Genomic DNA, 21,123 nt, shown 5'->3' with positions numbered 1-21,123 from the left:
AGAGCAGAAGTGGTAAGGATTCCAGGACAGTTTTTACCTTCCCCCTTTCACCTATTGCTCCTCTCTTTTCTCTCAGCAGCACCCTGCTTGCCCACCCATACCAGCCTTACAGCCTCAATGAGTTAAAAGCCTGGCGGGAAAATGGACCATTGCCGGTCAAGAGCTCAAGTCTAGGGGCGCTTGGGTGGCTCAGTCGTTAAGCGTCTGCCTTCGGCTCAGGTCATGATCCCGGGGTCCTGGGATCGAGCCCCGCATCGGGCTCTCCCTGCTCAAGCAGGAAGCCTGCTTCTCCCTCTCCCACTCTCCCTGCTTGTGTTCTCTCTCTTGCTGTGTCTCTGTCAAATAAATGAATAAACTCTCTAGGTCCCTAGAGAGAGGAAGTTCTCTCTTCTCGCCAGTGAGGGCTGGAACATCTGCCAACCCGAAGAAAGATCAGTTTCCCAGGCTCAAAAAAAAAAAAAAAAAAAAAAAGAACCTGATTCGCTGTCACTAACTTTGCGTCTTAAAAGGGGAAGGAGGAAAAGGAAGTGGAGCGTAGGTTCGGGTCAGACCCAGCCCTGGCCGTCCTTCGTGCTCGCAGCCGAGGCCGTCTTGGGCTTCGGCGTTCTCCTCCAGGGACCCGAGGCGGGGAGCAGCGGAGAGCGGGGCCCCAGTAAGTCTCCAGGAACTCACACCCGGGCCTGTGGGGGGTTCCAGCTCAGAGGGAGCGCAGCTCCACCGCTGCACCCCAGCCGGGACGGTGTCCCCACTTCCCCCGGTCCTAACTTGTGTTCTCTGCGAGGGATCCCTCTGGAGGCTGCAGGGACCTCGCGGGAAGGAGGGCGGGGCGCGGCGGGGGTCAGACCTCGTGGAGACCGAAAGGGAAGCTGCTGGCCGGCAGGGGGCGCTGCGCTCCGCAAAGGGCCTCGGGCTCCCTCCCTTGCTTCTACAGTGTCCTCGGAGAACATGTTAGCTGTGCACTTCGACAAGCCGGGAGGACCAGAAAACCTTTACTTGACGGAGGTGGCCAAGCCCAGCCCAGTAGAGGGTGAAGTCCTCCTGAAGGTGGCGGCCAGCGCCCTGAACCGGGCCGACTTACTCCAGGTACCCGGGGGTCAGGCAGTGGCTGGGGCAGGGTGGGACTCCAGGGCCTTCGATAAACATTCACCAGACCGATGAAGGAATGACCTAGGGCACTGCCTGTAACTTTCATCAAGATGCGTCTGCAGAATGTGTGCTGGGGGTTCTAAGACAATATACAGGGATATTTACAAAGCAGCATCTACCCTGTGTTAATCCATCATCTGCTCAGGCTTCCAGATAAGGAGATGGGAACTACCATTTGTTCAGGGGGTTGTGTGTTAGGCCTTGCTCTATCTCATTGACTTCTCAGGCAACCCTGCTTACCATTCGCATTACCCAGATAAAGAAATAGAGTCAGAGGTTAAGCAATACGCCCAAGGCCACAACACTAGTAATCCGGGCAGCTGTAATTCAAATCCAGGGCTTTGTAGATACAAAGTCTGCATTCTTTCCACACAGGCTCCTGGAGCTGGCAGGGGAGTGACTGTACTCTAGGAATCTTCTTTTTTTCTGCTGTTTGAAACGCTAAACTGAGCCAGCTGCATTGATTGGGGTAACTGAGAAGTGAGTGCCAGAATCACCTGGGGCACTTTTTCTTAAAGATTTTATTTTTATTTATTCATTTATTTGAGAGAGAGAGCGTACACAAGGGGAGCAGCAGAGGGAGAGGCAGTCCAACCAACTGAGCCACCCAGGCGCCCCTGGGGCACTTTTCAAAAATAAACATGACCAGGGGTGCCTGGGTGGCTCAGTCGTTAAGCGTCTGCCTTCGGCTCAGGTCATGACCTCAGGGTCCTGGGATCGAGCCCCGCATCGGGCTCCCTGCTCCGCAGGAAGCCTGCTTCTCCCTCTCCCACTCCCCCTGCTTGTGTTCCCTCTCTAGCTGTGTCTCTCCTGTCAAATAAATAAAATCTTTAGAAAAATAAATAAATAAATAAACATGACCAGAACCCAGGCATGTGTACTTTGAAAAAGCTCCTCAGATGGTTCTAGGGCACACTCTTGGTTCAGCCCCTCTGCTCTGAAGCCTCCAGTCAGAGGTTCTGAGGATTGCAATGAGTCCAAAGCCTGGCACTTAATATATGAGAACTATCATTAAGGAGTCCATGGTTTTGTTCCTAGTCCTGCTACTGATTTACTTTGTGACTTCAGACAAGGCGTTTCTCTGTGCTGGTCTCAGTTTCTCCATTTGTAAAACAAAACATTTAGATAAAGTAAATAGCTAAGGACCCTACCAGTTACCTTATTTGAATTACTTCTCCTGTCTTTTCCTGACTTACAAAACCTGACATTATCCCAATTTTTCTGAGAAAAAGAGGGACTATTGGAAGGGGGCCAGGGATGGTGACACACACATTTCTGATCATGCTCACCACTTAGTGCACCCCTCTTTCTGCAGAGACAAGGCCAGTATGCCCCACCCCCAGGGGCCAGCAGCATTTTGGGCCTGGAAGCATCTGGACACATAGCAGAGGTGGGGCCTGCCTGCCGGGGGCACTGGAAGATTGGGGACCCAGCCATGGTTCTGCTGCCCGGTGGGGGACAGGCTCAGTATGTCACTGTCCCTGAAGAGTTCCTCATGCCCATCCCAGCAGGACTGACCCTGTCCCAGGCTGCAGCCATCCCAGAGGCCTGGCTTACCGCCTTCCAGCTGTTACATCTCTTGGGTGAGGAGGCCCCCCATGCTCACTCCATACAGTGTGGTTCAGTTACTTCATGACTCAGCCACCTCAAAACCCAGCAGTCCTCTGGCGCAGCTTTGGCCTGGCCACTGAGCCACACCCAACCCCAGCGCCTCGCCCTAATGTACTACCGATAGTATCAGGTCCTCCTCATACCATGTTAGCAATGGCCTGATGTTGAGGCTGAAAATCATGGTTAGCAGTTGGAAAGCCTGGAAAGCACTGGATAGAAGACCTGTGTATATCTTCACACTGTAGACCCACCAGTAGTCCCAGCAGCTCAAAGTCCTGCTGAGCTTCTCTTTGTGAGCCCTAGTGCGGTAGAAGGGACCAGTCAATCAACTTTTATTCCTTCTCAATCCCCCTGAAGCCAGCTAAGAGCTAATGGGGCGGGGGGACCTAAAAAGACCAGGTCCCTGCTGTCAGGGAGTGCAGTAAACCTGGGAAAACAAGGCATGTACAGGAATTAGACAACCATAGAGTTCAGAAGATGGCCTTGTCTCTACAACAGAAACTCAAGATGCGGGGGGCAGTGCCTGGGTGGCTCAGTCGGTTAAGCATCTGCCTTTGGCTCGGGTCATGATCCCCCGGTCCTGGGATCGAGCCCTGCACCCTGCATCGGGCTCCCTACTCAGTGGGGAGTCGGCTTCTCCCTTTACCCCTCCCTCCCACTCGTGTTCTCTGTCAAATGAATAAATAAAATCTTTAAAAAAAAAAAAAAACCCAAAATGGGAACAATTAGTGTGGGCACAGGTGGTCAGAGAGGGCTTTCTAGAAGAGAAGGACTTGAAGGGTGGGTAAAGTTGAGATGTGACAGAAGGCAGGCCAAGGTGGCTTAAGAGAGTGTCAAGGTGAAATCAGCTGTTCCACTCAGAGTGAAGGATGATGATGATCATCTGTGAAAGATGAGACTGGTACTGGGTTTTAGTGGCCTTGAATGGCACGTTGCCTGGACTTGATGCAAAAACCGAGTGAGAACCACTTTATATTTTGAGGAGAAAGTGACATAATGAAAGCTCCATTTTAGGAAGAGGAGCCTGGTGGTTGTGTGTGGTGCTTGGATCATTGAGACCAGTTGGAGACCAGTTTCAGACTGAAGAAGAACTGGCTTCAGGTGGTGACTGACAGTGGGAATGATAGTTAATTCTTATTAAGGTATATGTCAGAGATGTGCGTCTCGGGATTATTTCGTAAGTAAAAGAGATTATGGATGTGGCTGCTAACAACTGTTTCAAAAGGTTGTTTCCCACTTCGACAAGAGGCAGTAAAACAAAAAAGAGCTGTCATGTTCTCTTAAGAGAGCAAGAGATTTGGCATTTTGTGGTCCGGGGCCAGGTGCATATGGTAGAATATGCCTGCATGCGGAATGTGTAGCACTTGCAAAGTAAAGACAAGGGTTCCTGTACTTTGTGCCGCAGGAAACGTTCAGGCTGGAGACTTTGTGCTAATCCATGCAGGATCGAGTGGTGTGGGCACAGCTGCCATCCAACTCACCCGGATGGCTGGAGCTATTCCTCTAGTCACAGCTGGCTCCCAGCACAAGCTTCAGATGGCAGAAAAGCTTGGAGCAGCTGCAGGATTCAATTACAAAGAAGAGGATTTTTCTGAAGCAACACTGAAATTCACCAAAGGTAAACAATAGCTCCTGCAGCCCAACAGGAATTTCGGAGATGATTCAGTCAAATCCTCACCAGCCTGAAGTTTGCCAGTGCTCTGGATCTGGTTTGCCTCTGCTAAATGCACAGCAGCTGCCCAGCCAAATTCTAGCACCCTGGCGTTTGATCTCTGGAGACAGGCAGGCAGTGTTTAGGACTAACATGTTTCTGTGTGCATTCTTGTAAGTGATAACATTAGACACTTTTTAGAAACCGGATGAATCACAGAGAGTTGGACTAGAATTATCCAGGAGCCATTCTTCCAAGTCACTCTGGAATGAGTTAATAGGAGCTTAGTGTGATCATAGTAGGGTTAGGATGGTAGCTCTCTAAATGGGTGAGCCTCTGTATTCCAAAGCCAAATCTGTATATTTTTGGCTCACCCTTTCTATTTTTCCACAGGAGTTAAAAAGGAGACATGAAACCAAAGCTTGTAAAACTACGATTCAGATAACCCAGTGCAGACGCTATAATTTAGATGCGAATGCGCCTGCCCAGTAGACTGGGTGGCTCTCCCCTGTTCTGTTCTCATTCGTGCCTGGGTGCCAGTGGGTTCTGTACTTAACGTGGGGAACAAGAGAGATACCAGGTCATGGTGTTGCCCCATTTCCCTCTTGCTGTGGCTAGGAATCATAAAAGATGAACTACAGTTGGGCGCCTGGGTGGCTCAGATGGTTAAGCGTCTGCCTTCAGCTCAGGTCATGATCTCAGGGTCCTGGGATCGAGTCCCGCAACGGGCTTCCTGCTCCTTGGGAGCCTGCTTCTCCCTCTGCCTCTCTCTCTCTCTGTCTCTCATGAATAAACAAATAAAAAATCTTAAAAAAAAAAAGATGAACTATAGCACACATGTATGATAGAGTTCAGCTACCTAAACTCCATCTACAGCAGTGTTGTTTTTTTTTTAAGATCTTTTATTTATTTATTTGAGAGAGAATGAGAGAGCACATGAGAGGGGGGAGGGTCAGAGGGAGAAACAGACTCCCTGCCGAGCAGGGAGCCCGATGCAGGACTCAATCCAGGGACTCCAGGATCATGACCCGAGCCGAAGGCAGTCGCTTAACCAACTGAGCCACCCAGGCGCCCTACAACAGTGTTTCTATGAGCAGTGTTTCTAGTTCCAACCTATAGATTTACCACTTGCACCTATATATATACACCCATATATTCACAAATATACCGTGGAATCACTTTGCACAAAGCCTTCTGTGTCTGATGAGCTTTACAAATCTGTGTTTCATGTGAAAGGTGCTGGAGTCAACCTTATTCTAGACTGCATAGGTGGATCCTACTGGGAGAAAAACGTCAGCTGCCTGGCTCTTGACGGTCGCTGGATTCTCTATGGTCTGATGGGAGGAACTGACGTCAGTGGACCTCTATTTTCAAAGCTACTTTTTAAACGAGGAAGTCTCATCACCACTCTGCTGAGATCTAGGGACAAAAAGGTGAATGATGAGTGAAAGAAAACTTGTGATGTAATTATTACCCACAAAAGTGTGGTGCATTTACGTAGCTCCAAGAAAGGAAGACCTGACACATCATATGTTAGAGAGCCTATGTAGAAACCTGCTCCCCCCACACCCCCATGGATAAATAAGTAGCCATTTTCACAGAACTCAATTAGTCAGTGGTCAACAGAAGTCTCAACATCTTGGAAAGAAGGTAGCTAACACTTCACATACAAACTTTCTAACAGAATGAACAAAGCATTGACAATACTAGGAAATATATTTTTCATAGTGCCAAGATGTTGTCTTTCAAAGGCTGAACTCTTCTCAGTGTGATAAGAAAGGTGAATAAGGTTAGTTAAGGCTCTACCTTCAACAGATTGTTACTGAATCGTTTTGTGGTACTCTAGCAGGTGCCAGACTGGAGAATGTTTCCCAACCTAGGGTTTCACACCTGTGCGATAGCAGAGCTTAACATCCCTTTTGAACTGAGCCTGTAGAAGTCCTGTCTGTGGCCGCCGCCTGCTTTAAGCCCTGTTGTCAGTACCACTAATATTTTAGTACAGGATTCAGTCTTTTCTCTGGTACAGAAGAGAGGTTATACATTTGGGGGCGTGCACATACGTGCTGGTAGGGAAGGGGTTAGGTACCCCATATGTGCATTTTCAGATGGCGTCTACACTTCAGAGAGCACAAAGGCTAATAATTAGCAGGATGGGGAGCGGCAAGGTGAAGTCTCCATCTAGACTGATGATCTCCTTTTATCTTAAGTACAAGCAAAGGCTGGTGGAGGCTTTCACAAAACAAATCCTGCCCAACTTCTCCACGGAGAGCCCCCAACGTCTACTCCCGGTGTTGGACAGAGTCTACCCCGTGGCTGCAATTCAAGAGGCCCATGCATACATGGAGAGTAACAGGAACGTGGGCAAAATCGTCCTGGAACTACCGCAATGAAGGAGAAGGCTTTCCTAGGACAAAATGGATAAAAGTCCATAGTACGCAGGAAAGAGATCGCGTGTTACTCCAGGCCACCCTGAACCCACTGGCCCGCCCCTAGCCTCGCCTACTGATCCGTGTAAAACCGATCTGAGAAAATAAAGAGCAGATTCGAAGGGTTGCCCTCTCACTGTGGCGGCCCCAGACCGCGGACTGAGGCCGCCAGGGCGGGAGTGGAGTGGGTGTCTCGACCGCCGCCATCGTAGGGATTACAGCAAACGCCCGAACAGTGGGCGCTCAACTCGGGCTGCTCCAGAGCCGAGGGTTCCGGGTACGGGAACAGCGTCGGCCACCACACGACGTGCCACAACTCCCTTAGCTCCCCTCTGCGCAGCACCATAGGCCCGGGCCCACCCATCAGCGCCCCCGCTCCCGCGACGCGCACCTCGAAGAGGCCAGGCCCCGCCCCCTCCCGCAACTCACCTGGGCGCAGCCCCACCTCGTCCGGCTCTCCTAGGCCCGCCCCCTCTGTCCAGCTTCCTTTGCTCAGGGCCGCCCGACCGGAACACCGCCCCTTCTTAAGCCCAGGTCCCGCCCTTTCCGGTGCGCAGCTCATAAAAGTGTCTCGAATGCTCACCTTTCATCGTTCCGGCCTGTTTTTCGTCTCGTGTTCGTTTTGCCCCGGAGTCTTTTCGAAAGGGGGTATTACGTCAGCACGTCTGAGCGTGAGACGGCGATAATCCGGCGTGTTGTAAAGCTTCCGGCGGAGGTTGGATGTTGATGTCCTGGCCTTGACGCGGTGTTGCGGTCCGGTAGAGCGAGCTCCGGAGGTGTCCGGAGGAATTCCAGTGTTTGCTGCGGTAACCTCATCAGCCCACCAAGATGGCGATGCAAGCGGCGAAGAGGGCGAACGTGAGTATCGGGGCCTTCTGCGGAAGAGGGGGGGACCTCCCTCCTGGACTTTCTTAACGGTGTGGAGCTGTGTATTTTGCCCCTTTTGGGTTCCCCAGGCCATAGTAGTCCAGAATTTACTGTTATCACTTGGAGTTCCATCCTGGCCCCATCGTTACGGATATGCTTCTTGAGCCACAGTTCCGTCTCCACCCCTTTTGAGAGTTCCCTCGATCTCTTATTCTGGTGTCAGTGATAGTGTTGGCCCTACAGTCTTTGTTGTTTGATCTGCACCTAGGACTTGGCGACAGGATCTTCTCCGCCCTAAAATCAGTAGCACAGACGAGTCCCCAAAAAGTAACCTAATACTTGACAGGCAACCAGAGTCTGGGATTCTCCTCAAGTCACGGGGCTTTTTGGATCCTTCATTAATGTCTTAGTATTTTTGAACACCTATGTACCAGAATTGAGAGATAGGAAACAATTCAGAAGTTAAATTTACTGAATACCTACTGTGTGCCTGACACTAGTCTACGTATTGGGGATACAACAGTGAGTAAAACAAAAAGCCCTTCTGTTTACATTCTAATGTTAGAGAATGGGGTATTATAGAAACCTAAGAAAAACTCTCAAGAAAAAGAGGTTAGGTCAACTGTAAGGCAGAGAGATATAGGTTGATGAAGACAGAAAATTGGACATGGTGAGATGCAGAATTTTGGTCACCTTGATGATCATTCAGTGGATGAAAACTTGGTTGCAGTGGGATGAAAAGAGGATGGAAGTTAAGAAAATTGAGACAGCTCTTTCCACAAGTTTTCATGTAAATAGGGAGTACAGAGATTGGATGATAGTTGACTTTTTCCTGTTTTAAGATGTGTGGTATAAGGTGTATTTGTATGTCAGTGAGAATGATCTGATAAAGTGTGAGAAATTGATGATGTGGGAGAAGGATGAGGTAAGTTCAGGAGTGAAGGTTTGGAGGAGACAATAATGAGAGGGAGAGGGGGTGGATATGGATGAATTTAGATTGTTGGGTTTAGTGACATGAATATAAGGTACTTACCATTCGGTCATATATACTTTCTTCAATAAGCAAGAGGCAAGATCAACTCCTGGGATAGGCAGGGAAAAGGTTACAGCCCAACTCAGATGGTGGAGGGAGTGGTGGTGGTAAGGTTTAAGAAGAGAAAGTGTGATACAGTGTCTTACAGAGTGAGAAAGCAGATTAAAGAGAGAAGTGTATTATAATTGGAAGTGTTGTCTATTTGAACTCAGTTTGAAATCTTAAATCTAAAACTTTATTGTACTTACTTGTTGACCATTTGTCAGCACTAGTTTGAGGGGAGGGATTAAGTATCCTCTTTTTCCTTTTATACAACACTTAGCTTAATGCCTTAAAAAGCTGAGAGTTTAATAGTTATTGAGCAAATTAGTATCCAGTATGTAATTGAATATGTTAATAAGAACACAGGAGTGAACTCTAGATGGGAGATATATATTTGAGTCATCAACTCACTGTGGGAACCATGTGTGTGGTTAAGAGATGAAAGAGGGCGTAGAATTAAGGAGAGTATACAAAGGGTCAAAAAGGAGTCTAAAAGTAAAACTCTGTAGAAGAGGATATTTTAATGGCAAGAGTGAGAAGAACTAGCCAGAGAGGTAGGAGCAAGCCAAGGAAATAAAGTGTCAAGAATAGTCAACAGTGTCAGAAGCCTTAGAAGTTAAGTGTGATGATAATTGAATACCGCAGTTAAAGGTCTTAATGTCAGGTGCCTGGGTGACTCAGTCGGTTAAGTGTCCAACTCTTGGTTTCAGCTCAGGTCTTGATCTCCAGCCCCATGTTGGGCTCCGTGCTCAGCATGGAGACGGCTTGAGATTCTCTCCCTCTCCCCCTCGCCACCCCTTTTATAAGATTTGTTAAATCTTTTTATAAGATTTTTTTTCTTTTTTAAAGATTTTTATTTATTTGTTTGACAGAGAGACACAGCAAGAGAGGGAACACAAGCAGGGGGAGTGGGAGAGGGAGAAGCAGGCTTCCCGCTGAGCAGGGAGCTGGATGCAGGGCTTAATCCCATGACCCCGGGATCATGACCTGAGCCAAAGGCAGACACTTTTTTTTTTTTTTTTTAAGATTTTATTTATTCATTTGAGACACAGAGATACAGAGAGAGAGAGAGCATGAGCAGTGGGAGAGGCAGAGGGAGAGGGAGAAGCAGACTCCCGGCTGAGCCAGGAGCCCGATGTGGGGCTCGATCCCAGGACCCTGGGATCATGACCTGAGCTGAAGGCAGACGCTTAACCATCTGAGCCACCCAGGCGCCCCCCAAAGGCAGACACTTAACGACCGAGCCACCCAGACACCCTTTTTATAAGATTTTTTTTAAAAAGGTCTTAGCATAAAAGTATTTTCATCAGTGCTGGGGTGGAAGCTGGGTTGTGGTAGGTTGATGAGTGTCAGTGAAGTAAAGAATATGAGATAAGTGAGTATAGACTATCTTTCCAGATGCTTTACTGAAAGAAAAGAGAAAAGCAAAATAGGATAGTAAGTAGAGAGCTGATAAGTTCAGGGAAGGCAGAAACCTTGCTTTTTCCCTTCACTGTGTAATCCTAATACCTAGCCTGATAGGTGCATGAAGAAGGTGCTCAGTAAATATTTCTTGAATGAAGGAAGAGGGATACAAATGACTATTCTGTTTTGCATGACAATTGTCAGGACTTAAACAGCTGCTCACCTAAGGAATAGAAGCCAATGATGAAGGAAAGACTATAAATTCAAGAGAGAGAAGATATTGTTGATTCAACAGGTTCTTGAAAAGACCAGATAAGAGTCATCAATAGTAGTTTTATTGTCTAGGAAACAGGAACACTTCCCTTTGTTCTTTCCCATATATGTCTGAGGCATTGAGGACTTTTAAATGAGGTTGGAGATCCTTGTTTAACTGCAGTGACTGGAAGCCTGGGTTTTTATAGTAGCCCCTTACTAGTTACTACTAATAGTCCTCCTCGTGCCCAGTTGCTTTTCTCAAAAGCATGTCATTTTCAGGAACATCAGATTATAATTTTTGTAAATATTTCTTATTCTTGCCTATTATGTGGGGTTTTTTTGTTTGTTTTTACTGTGAGAATTTGAGAAATTTTTTTTCTCATAATGGTAGTGGTAGCACTCCTGCCCCTGATTACAATAATAGTATATATTTCTCATTTTAGATTCGACTTCCACCTGAAGTAAATCGGATTTTGTATATAAGAAATTTGCCATACAAAATCACAGCTGAAGAAATGTATGATATATTTGGGAAATATGGACCTATTCGTCAAATCCGAGTGTGAGTCTTACTGAGACTTTTGAAATGTCGTTTCAAGAAAATGATTGGATAATCTCAGCATTATAGCTGACAGCAAGGCCTAACCAAAAGCCTAGAGACTAAAGGGATTGAAATCTGGGAGATGAGATTTTTTTTGTACAGAAAAAAATGAGACCTTCCTGATCTAGCTCAGTGAGAACCAAGAATAATAGTTGTGAAATTAGAGAAGGCATGAAGTAGTAATGAATGGTTTGAGGGGAATGGGTAGGAAAAGAAAGAACATTTATTGCATAACTGTTATTTGTAAAATCAGATAACATACTGTGTTTTTTATATGCATTAACTCTAATTTTCTCTCCTATCTCCTTTACTGACTCCAGAATTCCTGAATAAACTGAGTAAGGAGGTATAAAAGTAACTGAGAAAAATGACTTTTTTCCCAACTACAGCTTTCTATTGAAGATTTATTTTTTATTATTATTTTTCCTATTGAAGATTTATTTTTTTTTCAAAGATTTTATTTATTTATTTGAGAGAGAGAGAGAATGAGAGAGAGCACATGAGAGGGGGGAGGGTCAGAGGGAGAAGCAGACTCCCTGCTGAGCAGGGAGCCCGATGCGGGACTCGATCCAGGGACTCCAGGATCATGACCTGAGCCGAAGGCAGTCGCTTAACCAACTGAGCCACCCAGGCGCCCCTTATTGAAGATTTAAAAGTATATGGGAGAATAATTGCAACACAAGTTCAGGTTTTAATTAAATCTAAAAATTGGGGTTCATATCTTCAGATGATATTTATTAAACATCTACAAAATGCCATTTTTGTAATAGGTGCTTTTATTTGTATCACCAACACTACAACCCTATGTGGAGGTGATAATTGGGTTTTGTTTTGTTTTGTCTAAAGACTTATTTATTTGAGGGGCGCCTGGGTGGCTCAGTTGGTTAAGCGACTGCCTTCGGCTCAGGTCATGATCCTGGAGTCCCTGGATTGAGTCCCGCATCGGGCTCCCTGCTCAGCAGGGAACCTGCTTCTCCCTCTGACCCTCCCCCCTCTCATGTGCTCTCTCTCTCTCTCTCGTTCTCTCTGTCTCAAATAAATAAATAAATAAATAATCTTTTAAAAAAAAAATTTGAGAGCGCGAGCGAGCATGGGAAAGGAAAGGCATAGGGAGAGAGAATCCTCAAACAGACTCCCTGCTGAGCACGGAGCCCAGCATGGGGCTCAGTCCCAAGAACCTGAGATCATGACCTGAACTGAAACCAAGGGTCAGACACTTAACTGATTGAGCTGCCCCGGCGCCCCGATAATTGTGTTTTACAAGTGAGACTACCAAGGTCCAGAGAGTACAAGTACTTTTCTAGCTTCACACAACTATTTAGTGATAAAATCTTCTGATTCTAAATTGAATATTTACACTACCCAGATCCATAGCCAGTGATACTGTAATTAGTATACATGGGCCACTTACCTAAGAGTTCATCTGGATTTTTTTTTAAGTTTATTATTATTTAATTTAATTTAATTAATTATTTTTTTAATGTTTTATTTATTTATTCATGAGAGTCAGAGAGAGAGAGGCAGAGGGAGAAGCAGGCTTCCCGCTGAGCAGGGAGCCTGATGCGGGATTCGATCCCAGGACCCTGGGATCATGACCTGAGCCGAAGGCAGACGCTTAACCATCTGAGCCACCCAGGTGCCCCTATTACTGTTATTTTTAAAGAATTTATTTTATTTATTTGACAGACACACAGCAAGAGGGAACACAAACGGGGAGTGGGAGAGGGAGAAGCAGGCTTCCCACGGAGCAGGGAGCCCGATGTGGGGCCCAATCCCAGGACCCTCGGATCATGACCTGAGCCGAAGGCAGACGCTTAACAACTAAGCCACCCAGGCACCCCTTATTATTTTTTTTTAATTAATCTCTACACCTAACATGGGGGCTCAAACTCACGACCCTGAGTTCAAGAGTCACACACTTCTCCTACTGAGCCAGCCAGGCGCCCCTGAGTGTCTCTTTCTATTTTCTTTCTTTCTTTTTTTTAAGATGTATTTATTTATTTAGAGAGTGAGAGAGAGCGTGAGCAGAGGGAGGGGGAGAGGGAGAGAGAATCTTAAGCAGACTGTGCACTGAGTACAGAGCCCGATACACAGTTTGATCTCACGACCCTGAGATCATGACCTGATCTGAAACCAGGAGTTGGACGCTTAACTGACTGAGCCACCCAGGCGCCCCTGAATATCTCTTTCTTAATAAATTTTCTTTTATGAACTGAGAGCTGCTTCTTGGCTTTTAGAACTCTATGAGATCTTGAGGACTCTCCTTTTAAATCATCACTTTCCTTCCAGAAAGCAAACCAAATGCTAGCAATACATCATCATTGGTACTCAAGTGGGGATGGAAATGAAGTGTTACAGACCAGCCATCCTTTTTAGGAAGTCTCAGTCCTTTGAGTATTTGATAAAAGCTTTGGACCCTTGCAACAGAACAATACATGAAACATTTTGTGTATGATTTCAGTGGGTACATGAAACCTAGGTTAAGAAACCCTGTTCTAAACATAAAGAATGGTATACATAAGGTCCCCTGACTTGGAGATCAGGAGATCGGATTCTGCTTCAGGCCCTGCAACCCTAGACAGGTTGTCTAGCTTCTTGGTTTTCTGTTCCCTCACTGGTAAGATAATCTAGATAGACTGTGCCTTTCAGCTTTTAACATGGAGGCAGCATGATAAATTTACTGAATTGGTTCTAAGACCTGAGTTCAAATACTAGCTGGACATTGACTAGTCATGTACAACTGGGCAAAATATTTAATCCCTCTGAGCTTCAGTTACTTAATGAAACACAATCTTCCTAACCTACTGTCTTAAAAGAATTTTTTAAAATTATTAACTATAATGTATTATTTGTTCCAGGGGTACAGGTCTGTGATTCATCAGTCTTACCCAATACACAGTACTTACCACAACACATACCCTCCCCAGTGTCCCATCACCTAGCCACCCCATCCCTCCCACCCCCCTCCACTTCAGCTTAAAAGAATTTTAATAAGGATCAAATTAGATCATGCCTGTGAAAGCACTTTGTCATGGAGTATTTCCTTCCCGGTGTGCATTAGCCACCCGTCTTCTCTGCTCCCACAGCACCTTCTACTTTTAACACATGATTTTGCTGTTGTCTGTGTACTTGTCTCCTGCTAGCCTGTGAGCTACTCCAGGACAGGCATCATACCGTCTTTTTATTGTGGGTTGATAGTTGTTGTGCCTGATACATGTTAAACACCCCATGTATATAAGTAAATGAATAATACAGAAATTGGTTGTGATTGACTTCTGAAAGTGTTAACAGAATTTATTGATCGTACACAATTAAGAGATGCTTACATCGGGGCGCCTGGGTGGCTCAGTCGTTAAGCGTCTGCCTTCGGCTCAGGTCATGATCCCAGGGTCCTGGGATCGAGTCCCGCATCGGGCTCCCTGCTCCGTGGGAAGCCTGCTTCTCCCTCTCCCACTCCCCCTGCTTGTGTTCCTGCTCTCACTATGTCTCTCTCTGTCAAATAAATAAATAAAATCTTTAAAAAAAAAAAAAAAAGAGAGATGCTTACATCAGTGAAGTTAGAGAGTGTTTCAGAAAGCCAAGGTAGATAATCAAGCAGGGGTATCTTTAGAAGGGTGCGGAGTAGCTCAGGGCCTTTGTACTCTGGTCCCTCCATTTGGAATGGTTTTCACCCGGCTCATCTCCTGTCCAGCTCCTCATTCTTCGGGTCTCCTCATCAGTGTCACCTTTTCAAAGAGGTTTATCCTGACCACCCTAGAGTTAAGTCATCCTTGTCCTCCCAGTAATCCCTGTCACCGCTGTCTCCTTCCTTTATAATATTTCTCATCTGTATTTATCTGTCTTTCTCCCACTTGGATAAAGTCCTTGAAGGGAGGGATGATGCTTGTCTTTTTCACTATTCTATTTCCAGTGCCTCTCATACAGAAAGAACACAGTATGTATTTATTGAGTAAATTCACAAAAGCATGAATTTGGGTCTAAATTATAGATTGAGAAACACGTTATTTTGTTCCCTAGCTGTGATCATGCTTTATTACATATTTGGCACCTAAAACTAGGGTGACCAACCTTCCCAGTTGGCCCAGGACCAAGGGGTTTTCTGGGATGTGGACTTAACAGTACTAAAACCTGGACAGTTTTGGGCAAAAGGGGATGCATGGTCACCCTTCCTGGCATATAGCAGACACTTGGTGCTTTGAACTTTTTATTTTTATTTTATTTTTAAAATATTTATTTATTTATTTATTTATTTATTTATTTGAGAGAGAGAGAATGAGAGACAGAGAGCATGAGAGGGAGGAGGGTCAGAGGGAGAAGCAGACTCCCTGCCGAGCAGAGAGCCCGATGCGGGACTCGATGCAGGACTCGATCCCGGGATTCCAGGATCATGACCTGAGCCGAAGGCAGTCGCTTAACCAACTGAGCCACCCAGGTGTCCCGGTGCTTTGAACTTTTTAAAGCCCTTTCGGGGCGCCTGGGTGGCTCAGTCATTAAGCGTCTGCCTTTGGCTCAGGTCATGGTCCCAGGGTCCTGGGATCGAGCCCGGTGTCAGGCTCCCTGCTCAGCGGGAAGCCTGCTTCCCCCTCTCCCACTCCCCCTGCTTATGTTCCCTCTCTGGCTGTGTCTCTCTCTGTCAAATAAATAAAATCTTTAAAAAAAAAAAAAAAGCCCTTTCATACCTTTTACTTTTTTTTAAAGATAGATTTATTTATTTATTTATTTATTTGACACATGAAGCAGCTGAAGCTCAGAGAGGTTGATGCACATGATTAGGTTTTCTTATTACTACTCTGAGATTTACCACCAATCAAGAAAATAATGTTGGCTCAGTGTCTGCCATACAGTAGGTACCAACTACATACTTTTAGAAATTGAATTACAGTATGGTTAAGATATTAGGTTGATAATTATCAGCTAGGACACTTTGAGATGAGAATCTTTAAAATGGGGTTAGTACCCATCCCTGTTCTAGTTCCTAAGAAGATGTAAGAGGAAGAGATACTTTTGATTTATTTATTTATTTAATTAATTTATTTATTTTAGCTTACAGGAGAAAGGAGAATTGGTGGGAGAGAGTAGATCTCCATTTTTCAAATGCTTATTAGCACTTGTGTGCATGGTGCTGTGAAAGAAAAATGAAATATAAGACCTTTCTTGCCCAGTTAACAAGAACTAAAATATTATGTTCTTTTTTTTTTTTTTTTTTTAAGATTTTATTCATTTATTTGACACAGAGAGAGACAGCTAGAGAGGGAACACAAGGAGGGGGAGAGGGAGAAGCAGGCTTCCCGCCGAGCAGGGAGCCCAATGTGGGGTTCGATTGTGACTTGAGCCTAAGGCAGACACCCAATGACTGAGCCACCCAGGCGCCCCTCTTTTTTAAAATTTGTTTAAATTAAAAAAAATTTTTTTTCAAGTTAATGCATTCTTGAAAATTAAAAATCAAAAGTCCAAGAGTTGGGTTGTCTAGCTGGCTGGTAGGAAGAGCACACCGATTCTTGATCGTGGGGTTTGAGCTCCATGTTGGGTGTAGCCATTACTTACTTAATTAAAAAAAAAAAAAAAGGTCCAGATGTTGTTGCACTATTCCCAGAGAGTAAGGAATATTATAAAATCCCTCATTGGGCCCATTCAGCCTGACGGCCTGTAAGCATTCAAGGACACTGGCATCCTCCAATCTCCCCAGTACTCTGTACCTCTCCCATCCCCTTTTACAGGAAGTAAGCTCTGACCAGGGCCCAACTCTGTAGTCTTATCCGAGATCAAATTTTAACAGGTACCTCCCCTTCCCATGGCCTGCTACCTTTGCTTGACCCTATGTGGGGACTATGACAGATGGAGAAGCAGCCCACGGTCTTATTCCACAGTTGGCACTGGGTGGCTAGAACACAGATGGAGGGGTCCATCTTTATCACACTGGGAGCATAAGCTGAGTGGGACCTGTGCCCATTGCCCCCACTGACAAGCACATGGCCATCTGCTGCCTGCAGTTTGTTGCTCTTCACACTTCCCTACCTCCCTGCAGAAGGAAGCTGGTGAGGTGAAGAGAGGAGGTGGCAAGGAAAACCTACACAAGCAGCAGCTCCATATCCACGAGCAAGGTTCAGCTTCCACTTCTAGCCACCTTCTACCCTGGCTGGCAGATAACCCCCCCCACAAGCACATTCCCTCCCACCCATGTCTGCCAAAGCTCTGCCCTTTTCCCCCGAGCCAAACAGGGCTGCATAATGCATGGGAGTGTATATATTATTAAAAATGAGGGGCGCCTGGGTGGCTCAGTCATTAAGCATCTGCCTTCGGCTCAGGTCGTGGTCCCAGGGTCCTGGGATCGAGCCGCATCGGGCTCCCTGCTCCGCGGAAAGCCTGCTTCTCCCTCTCCCACTCCGCCTGCTTGTGTTCCCTCTTTCGCTGTGTCTCTCTCTGTCAAATAAATAAATGAAATCTTTAAAAATAAAAAATAAAAATGAATGTACAAAAAGTTGGGAGCTGACCGTATCACATTTTAGAAAAGCAGTCCATCTTCTAAGTGGGAGAAACCACATTAACTCTTTACATCCTTTCCTGGCCATAAAGGATACTGTTTTCCTAGATACTATTTATAATTTTGCCATCTTCTTCATAGGGGCTTTCACCACCACCCCCTCTACAGACACAAATAGTTCTTATTTTTATGGATTTGATAAACCTTAGTAAAATACTTCTCACAAACATTTGTTTCCTACATTGATGGAGACTGTATTGTCTTCAACAATTGAAACTAAAGTTAGAGTTAGGGAGGGGAGCCTGGCTGGCTCAGTTGGTGGAGCACATGACTTTTGATCTTGGGGTTATGAGTTCTAGCCCCACATTGGGTGTAGAGATTACTTAAAAGTTAAATCTTAAAATGAGTGAGGGAGAAAATTAAAATGTTTAGAAACAAGGGACTAGTTACCAGGTAATAGTGTGGTAAATAATTTAAGTATTGGTTCTGTTGCATAAATGTGCAGTAGGAGAAACCTCATTCTTGACATTGCTAATTAATAGCCATCACTCTTAAATACTGTACTTTCCAGCTTAAGACTGAGAATCGGGGGTGCCTGGATGGCTCAGTCAGTTAAGTGTCTGCCTTTGGCTCGGGTCACGATCTCTGGGTCCTGGGATGGAGGCCCAGTTGGGCTGCCTGCTCAGCGGGGAGTCTGTTTCCTCTCCCTCTGCCCCTGTGCACGCACCGCCCCCCAACGCGTGCTCTCTCTCTCAAATAAAATCTTAAAAAAAAGACTTAGAATTAGTTCTTAGTGTGAGAAGTAGGAAAGACTAGAACAGTGCACATGAAGACTGGGACAAAGTTTCAGGCTAGTTCTTTGCTGCTAGTACTTTGGTAGCTGTAATAGTAGTGTTGACCAAGCAGGTTTAACTTGTAGCTCTTTTACTTAAAACAGAAAACAAAAATTAACCTTAATTCAAGAAATAGTAGGCTTGTCCAGCATACCTATCCATAATGCTTATTTCCTCTAACAGTGTTCAGGTTGATCTCAAAAGACTTAAACTTCAACTCACTGTCTTTAATCGTCTGTGGTTAGTGGTTTAAGAGACAGTTCTGTTATTCAAGTATCAGTGCTCAGGTAAATGTGTTTTTTTTTTCCACAGTATTTGTTATTTATTTATAAAGAGAAACTATTCCATAGCTCAACAATCATGTATCATAGTTCAAGAACACAGGTCAGTGACAAATTTCCATGGAACTCACCCCAAAGAAATTCTTTACATTCCAAAATCACTTTGCACACTGAAAGATACCAGCCTTTTTCAGCTCCTCAAAATCTCTTATAGAATCGTGATTTCTGTAGAAATCTGCATATCCTTCTTTCTTGGTTTGGCCACAGCAAACTTCTAGAAAGTTGCAACCCCCAGGGAATGCTCCAACAATATGAAATTGCAGATGCTTGGCCAGAAGGCCTCCCATCTGAGGTTTTGTCAAAGCCCTGGAAGTCACGGTAGCTATTCTCCTTAACATCCGACCTCAAACCCAGCGTCCTTCCTAACTCCGGTAAATGTGTATTTTAATTAAGTCTGATTTCACTCTGCAGGGGGAACACACCCGAAACTAGAGGAACAGCTTATGTGGTCTATGAAGATATCTTTGATGCCAAGAATGCATGTGATCACCTTTCAGGGTTCAATGTTTGTAACAGATACCTGGTGGTTTTGTACTATAATGCCAACAGGGTAAGTATTAGCCACTGTCCTCATTGCATGGGGAGCCCATGTTAAGTAGTGTACCATGAATGTGAGTTCTTGTCTCTCGCTAGTGCTATTGGTGAAATTCATTTGACTGCAAATCAGTAACTGTTAACTCTGGTGCTTACCACATTTTAGGCATTTCAGAAGATGGACACAAAAAAGAAGGAAGAGCAGTTGAAGCTTCTCAAGGAGAAATACGGCATCAACACAGATCCACCAAAATAAATGTTCTCTGCATTTTCATTTTAGACTAAAACCCATAAATGATTACCATCACCCTTTTCTTATTTTTAATTAATGCTGAATGTTGTAATTTCTTATTCGAGATTCAAAAGGACCTGCTTGAAACTTTGATATGTGTTAGAATATGTTATGTGAATAAATTTGTAACTTTTTGTAAAACATTTCAGTGTTTTCTCTTAAACTTTCCCTTCTTATTTGATACCAGAAAACAGATCAGCAGTTGAACCATATGAAGAATTGTTTGGTGGTAGGTGGTCAGAGACCAAGCTTCTTAAGAGCAGGGAGCTTCTTGTATTCTTAATGCCTCTGATGTCCAGTCCAGTGCTTAGCCATCAAGGGAAGTTTTTAGAGTGCTGTCATTTATTGAATGTTAACAACTCAGTGAAGGTAGGTATTTGCAGATAAGGAAACCAAGGCTCATTGTGTTGGTTGAATGAATAAAATGTTTACATAAAAAGTTGATGTAACATCAACCAGTCCTAACCACACTAGTACATTTAAATAACACTTGCCTTACAGTTAACAAAACACCTCTGTCGATATGGGTACCCCATCCTTAAAGAGAAGTCAGTTCTAGAAGTGGCCATTTAGATGACAGCACGTTGTTAAAATTTCAGAGCATGCTTCTTGGGTAGTGGTGTTGGTTGTTACATGTCTAAGATTGTATGATGCAGTCTTTTCCTTTAGTTAGTAAGTGTCTGAATATCTTGGACCTTAGCTCATAGTATATCTTTGCCATAAATAAAATATTTAATGCTTATTCTTATAATCATACACTCCCATGGCGTGGAAATAGTATGGTTATTACCACATTCATCATAGCTTGGCAGCGTGGAGGAGATAGTTACAATTTTCTTTTTATAGTTTAGGCATGGGCCAAATGGAAAAACATGAACCAATTGTTTTGTATATAACTATAACCCAAAATCAATTTGAAGGGTACAAGCACTTAATCATTTAAATGGACAAAAAGCATCTATTCTACACTTTTAAATGCATTTAGCTTTGATATCTATACTTTAAGATAATATGCTCTTGGGGTGCCTGGATGGCTCAGTCATTAAACGTCTGCCTTTGGCTCAGGTCATGATCCCAGCGTCCTGGGATCGAGCCCCGCATCGGGCTCCCTGCTCGGCGGGAAGCCTGCTTCTCCCTCTCCCACTCCCCCTGCTTGTGTTCCCTCTCTCGCCATCTCTCTCTCTGTCAAAAAATAAAGATAATATGTTCTTTTATACTTCTGGTACTGTCTTCTCAAAGCCTACTATTGAAATTGAAGAAATTATTCCTATTATGTCAGTGCTTTTTGAAAGCACTTTGTAAAAGACTAGAAAACCATTTCTAAGAAGGACAGGGAGATGACAAAGGAGTCATAACTTTAATTTTCTTCTGAATACTTTTATGAATTCCTTATTAATTTGTGTAATGCACGGTGTGCCTTTAGGTATTTGCCAACGTAAAAATAATTGTCTAAAAGACTTTCTTGTAAGGGGAAAACAGACTTCGAGCATGCTTTGTCTAAGTGGCGGACTGGCTTTGCTCTACTGCAGTTTTTTTTTTTAAGTTATTAACAAGGGGAAATTGCTTCTATTGACCATTATGGCCAGTCCCATCATTTGGATTAGTA

The 21,123-nt window shown here is 44.8% G+C and overlaps 2 protein-coding genes across 2 annotated transcripts; both read left to right on the top strand.

Moving 5' to 3' along the window:
• The first annotated feature begins 562 nt into the window (after positions 1–562).
• TP53I3 (tumor protein p53 inducible protein 3) lies at positions 563–6,956 on the top strand. The gene is made up of 6 exons (XM_035000676.1): positions 563–652; positions 932–1,083; positions 2,462–2,729; positions 4,163–4,375; positions 5,645–5,841; positions 6,616–6,956. Coding segments are annotated over exons 1-6 (1,014 nt in total). The 5' UTR covers positions 563–651; the 3' UTR covers positions 6,799–6,956.
• Positions 6,957–7,405: 449 nt separating this feature from the next.
• On the top strand, positions 7,406–19,660 carry SF3B6 (splicing factor 3b subunit 6). The gene is made up of 4 exons (XM_035000677.1): positions 7,406–7,692; positions 10,879–10,997; positions 19,103–19,241; positions 19,392–19,660. The coding sequence occupies exons 1-4, from the start codon at positions 7,663–7,665 to the stop codon at positions 19,479–19,481; spliced, it is 378 nt and encodes a 125-aa protein (XP_034856568.1). The 5' UTR covers positions 7,406–7,662; the 3' UTR covers positions 19,482–19,660.
• The last annotated feature ends 1,463 nt before the right edge of the window (positions 19,661–21,123 follow it).

Source organism: Mirounga leonina, unplaced genomic scaffold (genome assembly GCF_011800145.1).
Source record: "Mirounga leonina isolate KUSES-001 unplaced genomic scaffold, KU_Mleo_1.0 Mir_125, whole genome shotgun sequence".
Lineage (NCBI taxonomy): Eukaryota > Metazoa > Chordata > Mammalia > Carnivora > Phocidae > Mirounga > Mirounga leonina.
The sequence above is the reverse complement of the archived record's forward strand: the minus strand, read 5'-3'. Positions and strand labels throughout refer to the sequence as shown.

What these genes read in the sequence shown, in the direction of transcription:
- TP53I3 (XM_035000676.1), top strand. An exon ending in ACCGGGCCGACTTACTCCAG is followed by an intron (nt 1,084 to 2,461) that starts GTACCCGGGGGT and finishes CTCTTTCTGCAG; the next exon opens with AGACAAGGCCAGTATGCCCC. An exon ending in AACACTGAAATTCACCAAAG is followed by an intron (nt 4,376 to 5,644) that starts GTAAACAATAGC and finishes TTCATGTGAAAG; the next exon opens with GTGCTGGAGTCAACCTTATT.
- SF3B6 (XM_035000677.1), top strand. Translation starts at nt 7,663, where the DNA reads ATGGCGATGCAAGCGGCGAAGAGGGCGAAC. An exon ending in AAGCGGCGAAGAGGGCGAAC is followed by an intron (nt 7,693 to 10,878) that starts GTGAGTATCGGG and finishes TTCTCATTTTAG; the next exon opens with ATTCGACTTCCACCTGAAGT. An exon ending in CCTATTCGTCAAATCCGAGT is followed by an intron (nt 10,998 to 19,102) that starts GTGAGTCTTACT and finishes TTCACTCTGCAG; the next exon opens with GGGGAACACACCCGAAACTA.